This window comes from Brachyhypopomus gauderio, chromosome 2 (assembly GCF_052324685.1).
Source record: "Brachyhypopomus gauderio isolate BG-103 chromosome 2, BGAUD_0.2, whole genome shotgun sequence".
Lineage (NCBI taxonomy): Eukaryota > Metazoa > Chordata > Actinopteri > Gymnotiformes > Hypopomidae > Brachyhypopomus > Brachyhypopomus gauderio.
In genome coordinates this window covers 44005261-44014852 of record NC_135212.1, presented here as the reverse complement: position 1 = coordinate 44014852, position 9592 = coordinate 44005261, and the positions used below count along the sequence as shown (strand labels likewise).

Genomic DNA, 9592 nt, shown 5'->3' with positions numbered 1-9592 from the left:
GACGACACGCGTGACGTTTCAGCCGCTTCCGGGTCCAAACAAACAAGGATGGCGGAGCCTGTAAACCTGTTTACGATAACTTCGTTCTTTAGTGAGGCACCATTGTGGGTTAAAAAAGGTCTAAACTCTTTCAACTCCAATAGAGTACTAAGTGTATCTGTTCTCCCAGGTGGTATATTTAGGGGTAGAGTCCAGGCGTCCATGAAAAAGACGATTTACGAGGTTGAGGTGAGTTGAGGTGAATTGAGGTTGAGGTGTGGTGACTGAAGTGAGTATGGGTCAAATAACGTTTAATACAGGTACACGTTGAGGGTCAGGCAGTGAGGTACAGCAGCTGCGTTTGCCCAATCGGTAAAGACAAGTGCCATCATATGGCAGCCTTGTTGATTTGGGTGGAGAAAAACGTGTCCCGCACCGATGTGGAATGCGTGTGGAAAAGGGCGAAGACACCGAAAACGGACGAAATTGCAGCCAAGAGAGTATCTGAGATGGCCCCATCCACATCACGAGGTTAGTAAATAATTTGCAATTGATGTCAATGTTGCATAGTTTATTAGCTTAACGCTATGCAGTTTTAAGTTGCGGTTTCCAAACCTGGTCCTGGAGGACATTCAGCCCCTCACATTCAGCCTGCTGGCAACACACCTGAACCATGTAATTTCAAAGCCATTGAATTTTGTGAGATTAACTTTTATTAATTGAATAGTTCTGATAAACTCTCACAATTTGTTAATCTATTTTAGAGCAGACTAGAGAGAGACTATAGTGTATATTGCATGTTTTACAAATCTACAATTAAAGGTGTGTAATAAAATAAGTCATAATTACTAATGTTACTCCATTTTATTTAAGCTGGAATCAAAAGACCTGTCACACAACATGACAAGGAATGGGCCCTGGCATCTTTGTCACAGCTTGGGCGTTTTACTGGAATGGGGTGGATTTTGAGTTCTGAACCGCCTCAGGTATGACTTCTGTATTTTGTACTCTAATATGCCCTTCACATTACCAGAAACAGCACAATTGCACTACATTGAGTATTTTGACTGGGATAAAGCGATTACATATTGTTCAATGCATTACAAGTGCAGATTGAGTTATGGTGAATTAGGTTGTAGCACATCACAACACTAACATGTTCCTGAATGTAAAAAAGACAAACATTTTAATCTGGTTTTACTTTTTTAATAAAGGTTTTCTGCAAAGTTGTATAAATCATTCTTCAGTCACAATAATTGTAAACATGTTTTAATTTGCCACTGTCCTGCTAACTGATTTACATACATCAGATATTTCATTGAATTTCACGGAGAATTGGGGTTTGCAAATTTGTAAGACACACACATACTTTCAGTATCTTGTTAATATTTTTCCTGTACTGGTAAGGGATGTGGTCCAAAATGCAAAACAGTTTCAGCCTCTGAATAGACCGCTCCACATGTATCCTTGTGTAACAGGCAGAGCTGTCACAGGGCTGCCTAGTGGTTTCTGGGCTTGGGCAGCCACCGTAGTTAGGGAGTGGCTTCCCCCCTCCCCTCTGTGTTGCGCGGGTTGTTTGGTCATTTAGCACCAGTATATATACACAGTGAGCACGCTTTGGGCTAAGCTCGTGCTTCCCTTATTATTTGGGCCGTGTTACTGCGGGACTTGCTGCTGAGACGGTGTGCTAAGGTATGTCTGTCGTTTCCGTGCCTTGTATATGTTTAATGTGCTTTTAAAGTGACGCGAACCCATTAATGTATAGGGGATTCTGCCGGAAAGCAGGCGTCCTCCCTCTGTTGTCGCACCACGCTGCTAGCCGTTAGCTGCAGCCTAAACGTGGAACGTCGCGTATAAAGTGACCGGTTACATTGATGTGAGTGCTACTGGCTGAAAGGTAGGCATTTGGAGTTACTTTCCACCTATTTGTTTGGGGTTTAACCATTATAGGATGTACAACTTACAGCGAGTTACGTCATGTTTAGGTATATCCCTTGGCGTGCTTGAAAACGGGTGTGCTTAGAAAACCGCGTCGTAAGGCACGGGAATCCTGGTTTTATTATCTCAGACACTGGAAGCATTGCAATTGGAGCAAGGGGTCCTATGTAATGGTAAATCAAGCTTGAAGGTATGTGGGCTCAGTAGATGTGGTTTTTCATATCACTTGTTTAAATATAGCTTATTTTTAATTTACTTAAAATGTTGTTTTTAATTAGGAGTTCTGGAGTGTCGCCACGGGAAGGGCCTAGGTGGCGCTGAGCAGAGCCTCCCCTAGTCTTCTGCTGTTTTGCCTTGGTTGTTTTTGTGGGGGTTAAATCAGCGTTATAATGTTTCAGTTATTTTGTTTATTTGATTATAATTAAACTTTTTGTGATTCTTCCGTTTATTTAGTTTAGTTCTCTTGATTTTGTTTCTTTTGAATTAACCCCTGAGCGGTATTAGATTTCTTTTCTTCGTTCTATGTGAACTTGATCTCTCTTTTTTAAATTAACATTAGGGATACTGGCTGCAGTGAGTTTTAAGGTTATAATAGTGTATTAATCATTCATGTCTTTTATCTGTTCGTCAGAATACTTCTGTGCACGGGTGTTTCCTGGATGGCTGGTTACCCTTCGGGGATAATCTTTCACCTTTACACTTTGGTCTGCTGTGGTTGGAGTCATCACCTTTTGAGGTTTTTGAAAGCTGTGTGTATGTGTGTGTGTGGTACAGTCGTTACCAGGATAATCATTGAAGGTCTGAAGCCAGTTTTAAGTATATGTATGATAATACTACAATGAGACCTAGCACTGCCAGTACCCCTGTGTTGGTATTTTAACAATTTTTACTTTATTCTAAATTGTGATTTTCTTAAAACCAAGTTATTAATAAAGCTGTGCATTTTAATGTTATTTCCAATTTTACCTTTAAGTAAAAAGTTGTACACTGAACCAAATTTCACGTCTCTGCCCTTTTCTTTAAATGAACCTGTGTGCTTTTGGGTTATATTTCCTGGGGTGAAACTCCCCAGGTGGCGTAGTCGAGCTTACAGCTCACCTTAACAAGGGTCACACTTGCACAGGAGAAGTCTGTTATTGTTCACTTCCTCCTGTGTAAACTGTCCGTTGAGCAAGAAAGACGGGGTGTTAAGAAGAACTCCCTCTGGCAAAATGTCCCGAATTGTGAAGCCCTTGTCTGCAATAACCAGATCACCTGCTTGTAGATGTTGGAGAAGTCCACTGTCAGCTGTTATTGACTTGTCTGAGGCGCTCCCACCGTACAGGTTACTGGCAAAAGTAATCACACCATTGGGAGCCACACCAATTAGTGCCTTTAGCGTGGTCCGTCCTTTGTAGTGGCTGTACAAATGACACTGTGTGTCAAGCCTCTCTGTGTTGGAGACAGCAACCTCTGTGCAGTCAAGGACTATTCTACAGTTAGGAAAAGGTCGGAAGCAGTCTGGCAGCGAAGTCTGATTCTTGGCCGTGGAGGGGATGTTTTCAAGTAGACCGACATACAAAATATCATACAGAGCACAGATGATGGTGGTAAAGATGTTAGTTACAGTTGCTGTGCTACAATTAAACCTTGTTGCAAGGTCTACATGGCCACAATTCAATTTAAGCTTCATCAAAGTAAGGAGTAACTGATCAATAAGGGGCATAATTTGGACAGTCCAATCAGAATGATACTGTAGCTCAAATCTAGAAAGAAGTGCTTCCAAAAAAAATACTGTGGCAGCATCAGGTAATCCAGTGTAGTATTGGACTTTGTTGAGATGGGAGGAAATCTGACTGAAAGAAAAGGTTGGGGGGTGGCGAACATTAATTGTTGACGGGGAGGGGGGGCGGGGTTAGCGAACGTAAGTTGTTACCGGGCGGCCTGTAAAATGGACACAAATTAAGTATTATATCGACATCGATCGCCAGTGGTTGGCGCCAGAGCGAACTAGTAACTCATAGATATGGATCAGAGATAAATTTTATCTCTGACTTTAAACTTTATCTCAGTTCAAAGTTTAAACTTATAAACTTTATCGCAGACCCTCGCCGCTTGTGCGCTGCAGTGACTTCGCGGGCTACCGTTGCATTGTGGGGAATGTAGTGTTTGTGGGTGCAAAACAATATCGGGCGGCTGTGGCCTGCGGGCCGGTTCTAATAGTAATTAAATATCATCCAGGGGGCCATAGATAATCAATTCGTGGGTCGGATCTGGACAGTTTATCCCCGTTTTCATGTAGTGTACCCGGATACTGCTTTTCCCGATCTTTTTCCCGTTATTTTCGTCGCTCATGCTGCTTTCAGTCTGCTCCTCTTGAACGTATATACGGAGGTAAGGCGGGAGTTTGTCGACGTCACATCAAGACGACATCAGTGATTGGTCAAATTTGCGGGAAAGTTGCGGTGATTGGCTGAAGTTGCAACACCGCCCTGAATTCGCGGGGTTTGCTTGAAGTTGCGTTGAAGTTGCAAATCGCAACATCGCAACTTTCTGGAGGGTCTGTTTGCTTTTGTTTCTCCAACTGTTCTTTCAATTTTTTGTTCTCTTCTCTAAGCATGTCATTCTCAACCTCAAGCATGACAAGACTTGGTTGGGATGTAGTAGGGGTTTGTGGGGTTGCCATGTCAGCTGTGTGTCCTGTGTCTGTTGCATCATCACTGGAAGGGACAATCTGCTTCTTCTGCTTAGGGGGATTGCTGGGGTGGTCAGGAAAATGAAAAGCCTTTCCCTGGTTCCAAGTGAATCGCGAAGGTCCAGCAGCTTTGCCATTGGGAAAGTGCCAACTACACACCCTGGAGTTGCAGTTTGGGGTGAAGTTTTCACATCTGTAAAAGAAGAAAAAATTATCATTAATCATTAGTCACAGCTTACTTGGGTTCCTCTAAGAAAGTGCTAAAGAAATAAGGACCTTATAAAATTGTGTGTGTGTGTGTGTGTATATATATATTAGTGGTGGGACTTTAACGCGTTAATTTCGATTAATTAATTACAGGAAAATTAACGCACTAAAAAAATTAACGCATTTAACGCATGAGACACTTTTGCACCGTGAATGTTTCTCAGTGCACGAGTTCCAGACATACAGATTATATGGACGCACAATAAGATGAGCATGATGGAGATGAGTGAAGACGCTACGCTGGTGGATGGGAAATATAAATATAAGAAACGTCCAGATGGAAGTAAAAATAAATATAGTGTTATTTGCATTTTATGTAGGAAGGAGTTCGCTTATCACACGAGCACTTCCACCCTTCGTTACCGCCTCAACGCAAAACATGTTGGTACTAATGCGCAGGTCAGTAATGATCACTTAGCTGATAAATGTATTCCTAGTACGATAGGGTGAACAAACGTCCGTATTTCACATCCTGTCCCGGGGTTTTTTAAAGTGAGGAAATGTCCTGGTTTTTAAATTACCTTCATTGGACCATTAAAACTGCTTAAACCCAATCAAGACTGGATTAAACTTTCGCTAGTGACGCGCGCGAATCCGCACACCTCGCACGAGCGGCGGAGGCGTTTATACTGTAACGTTGGTTAAATACCAGGACAGTTTACTGTTGACAACTCGTCTCTTTTATTTAAACATTAATACAAGCGAACTCACTCAAGAAAAATAACCGAATCCTCTCTCTCTCTCACTCTCGCTCCTCGCGCACTTTTCCACTCGCACACACAACTTAACTTAAAGAAACAGTAACCCAATAATCCCTTAAGGATCATTACAATACTTTACGCATCACATTATTTGGTTATTGTGAAGAGTGCCCTAAATGTGGCTCTGACTGGGGATCACTGGACCTCTGTTAGCAACAAGAATTATCTTGGTGTGACAGCTCATATTATAGATGATGAATGAAAGATCCAGTCATTTGCTTTGAGCATGCAGAAGATCACTAGGCACTATGGAGATACCTGTGTAAGAGGCCTGGGAAATTAAAGAAAAAGTCTACCATCTAAAATGGTATTAAAAAACATCTGATTTACTTCAATTCTTCTTATTCTTCCAATATCATGAGCAAAGCTCCCAAAATTAAATATTTTTGGTCAGAATTTCCAGTGTTCTGAAAACTGTTTGCTCTGTTTTCTGCACTCATCTATTGGTCTGTGTAGTAGACTGGTGGAAAAATAAACAAGATGTTGAAGTTTATGCTTATGTTCATTGATTCATTCATCATTCAAACTTAAATTAATATTTCTCACGTTAAATATTGAAATGCGATTAAAATGCGATTAATTAATTACAACGCTTGTAATTAATTCGATTAATTTTTTTGATCGCGTCCCACCCCTAATATATATATATATATATATATATATATATATATATATATATATATATATATATATATATATATTGCAATAAAATGTGAGAATTATGTATGGTAAGTGTACGGCAGTAATAAACTAATGGAAACGGGCTAAGCAGTAATGTATATGCATACTGAAAAAGGTAAATATAGGATGCAACAGTAGCATCAGCTGTATTTTTGCTTGGTATTTTTACGGACACTCCTGATCAGCTAACCGTTGTGTGTGTATCCATACAATATATCAAGGATATCCAAAAAGATATCCTGGTGTTGCCTTTTACGAGCTAGCTAATCTAGCTAGTGTTAGCGCCACTAGCTAAGTTAACCAGAGCTATCTTTACTTTAGCTTTACTTTAGCTGGACAACAAATAAAACAAAACAAGAACTAAAATATCTGTATGTGGCAAGAAACATTGTATTAAACCCATAGCTAGAATATCAAGCAATCCAAAAAGGGGCAAGTTGGCTTTTTTTTCTCTGTGGGGTTAGCTAGCTAGCATTAGCGCCCACGGAGGCACTGTCAAGATATTTTTTAGAAATAGAACTTACCTTATCAACTGCACCCATTTTCTTCTCTCTTTCTCATTGCAAGGAAAGCGGTAGAAAGACAAAAGGGTCGTTGTTTTAGACTCGGATCTGTTAAAACAGCAGGGCACACAGCACTGCGGCATATTAAGGGACTCAATGCAGCGAGTGTTTGGACCCGGACGTGACGTTTCGCAAAGATGATGCGTCACAGCTTAACAACCCCATTCACAACTAGATAAACAGATAAACAAATACAGTACATTTTGTGTAATTATACAAGTGACAGATCAACCTGGTTACACTGGTACAATGCGGTATTTATGCACAGTATAACAATACTGGCTGTGATGGCGAGGAATCGTTTAAACCAGGGATGTCAAAGTCAAAAACACAGAGGGCCAAAAAAACAAATTTGCTACAAGCCGAGGGCCGGACTGGTTCAATGTTTATTAAAACATATTGAAATGATTGCACATAGCCTATTGAACCAAGACCTAACACAGTGTATATTATTTAATGTTTAAATGAATAAAGCACTATTTTCTTATGGATCTGTCAGTAATTTCAAGTGAAAACATTTTAAAAGCAAACAGGCAAACAGATAAAAGCAAACTTCCTTCAAAGAAAAATCACATGAAGACACACAGGTTTACCTTTTACCTCCGTGAACATGTACTCTGCCTCCCACCTGGCTTGAAACCCGTTCTCAGTGTCCACCTTACGTTTAGTCATTTTTGAGAAGGGGGATAGCTGAACGTTGATGTCTGCTCTGACTGCTGATTTAGGTTTATACTTTCGCGAGTGACCATAGTGCGCGACTCCGAATTTTAATGTTGCTTTGTGTTGCAGGTTTGAAAAGTGCTGCAATTTAGGCTAAAGTACTTGAAAATGTTTTAAACTGCAACTACTTCGTTTCACAACAAATATCTGTCTGACTGAACAGTTCTCTTGTATTACGTTGTAATTCCAGGACGAAACATGAGAGAACGTGAAGACGTTAAGATTGGGGGAAAATAAACAACCATTAAATAATGTGAATAAAAAGCGAATTATTTCGAGTATATGTATAAATATTTAACATATTTAAGTTTAACGTGCTGGAAAATATTGAAATGGACCTTTAAAGTGACGTACAAGTGCTTGAATTCCACCTTATAAAGGTGTATGAACCCTGCAAACATGACTTTGTTCATTGCGCTGGCGGAGCCACTGCGATTACGTCATTTTCGCCGCGCGGACCCTCGCGACGCTTCGCGCTGCAGTGACTTCGCGGGCTACCGTTGCATTGTGGGGAATGTAGTGTTTGTGCGTACAAAACACCATCGGGCGGCTGTGGCCTGCGGGCCGGTTCTAATAGTAAAGCCTGGTTTATACTTTCGCGAGCGACCGTAGCGCGCGGCTCCGCCCACCTCGCGCGACCCTGCGCGAGCGGTGTAGGCGAACGTCGCGAGCGTCGCTGCAGTGTTCTCCGAAACGATAGGTGGCGATAGGTGGCAGTGGAGAATAAAAAACCCCTGCAAAAACGGGGAAAGAACATTTTTACCTGACCAGAGACCGTATATATACACATCAGGCATCAAACGTAAATATGGCTTTGCAGTGTTGTCCGAAACGATACGTTAACAAATACGAGCCTCTTGTAATTCCAGGGCGACACATGAGAGAACGTGAAGACGTTAAGATTGGGCGTTTTGAAAATAAACAACCATAAACTAATGTGATAAAAAAGCGAATTATTTCGATTCATTTCGAGTATATGTATAAATATTTAACTTAATTAAGTTTAACGTGCTGGGAAATATTGAAATGGACCTTTAAAGTGACGTACAAGTGCATTAATTCCACCTTGTATAGGTGTATGAACCCGGCAAACATGACTTTGTCCATCGCGCTGAAGCGCGGCGCGCGCGCGAAGTTACAAAATTCGGGAGGTGCACGACCTCGCGCCGCGACAGCGCGCGAGGCCCTCGCGCACGGGCGGAGCCACCGCGATTACGTCATTTTCGCCGCGCGGACCCTCGCGCCGCTCGCGGCGCGTCGAGTATAAACCAGGCTTAATTCAATATCATCCAGGGGGCCATAGATAATCAATTCGCGGGTCGGATCTTGCTCGCGGGCCTTGACTTTGACATATGTGGTTTAAACCATGAGCCGCGACGGCTTGCACGGGGGAAAGAGCAGCCTCGCGCGGTGTCGTGCACCTCTCGAATTTTGTAACTTCGCGCGCGCCGCGCCTCAGCGCAATGAACAATGTCATGTTTGCCGGGTTCATACACCTATACAAGGTGGAATTAAAGCACTTGTACCTCACTTTAAAGGTCCAGTTCAATATTTCTCAGCACGTTAAACTTAATTAAGTTAAATATTTATACATATACTCAAAATAATTCGCTTTTTTAATCACACTTTCAAAACGCCCAATCTTAACGTCTTCACGTTCTCTCATGTTTCGTCCTGGAATTACAAGAGGCTCGTATTTGTTAACCTAAGACAAGAGAACTGTTCATTCAGACAGATATTTGTTGTGAAACGAAGTAGTTACAATTTCAACATTTTCAAGTACTTTAGCCTAAATTCCAGCACTTTTCAAATCTGAAAAAGCAACATTAAAATTCGTCAGGTAAATGTTAATTCCCCTGTTTTTTATTACCACATATCGTTTCGGACAACACTGCGCGGCAAGTATTTAAACGCTTCCGCCGTTCGCGCAGGTTTAGGAGAACCAAATTAGCCTAACCGCTAACGGCTAATAAAATAATTTAAGCAACACCTATGTAAGAGGTGAGTAA

At 41.5% G+C, this 9592-nt stretch overlaps 1 protein-coding gene and 1 long non-coding RNA gene across 2 annotated transcripts in view; one reads left to right on the top strand and one right to left on the bottom strand.

The window, feature by feature from the left end:
- The first annotated feature begins 14 nt into the window (after nucleotides 1-14).
- LOC143508359 (uncharacterized) overlaps nucleotides 15-9592 on the top strand; it is a 24070-nt gene continuing 14492 nt past the window's right edge. Inside the window, exons 1-2 of the long non-coding RNA XR_013129333.1 lie at nucleotides 15-510; nucleotides 853-965. This is a non-coding gene — a long non-coding RNA (uncharacterized LOC143508359). The remainder of the gene's footprint in view (nucleotides 511-852; nucleotides 966-9592) is intronic.
- The window catches only part of LOC143508965 (uncharacterized), a 7670-nt gene continuing 1079 nt past the window's right edge, over nucleotides 3002-9592 (bottom strand). Inside the window, exon 2 of the mRNA XM_076997543.1 lies at nucleotides 3002-3752. Coding sequence (XP_076853658.1) covers nucleotides 3017-3752 — 736 coding nt within the window. The 3' untranslated portion in view covers nucleotides 3002-3016. The remainder of the gene's footprint in view (nucleotides 3753-9592) is intronic.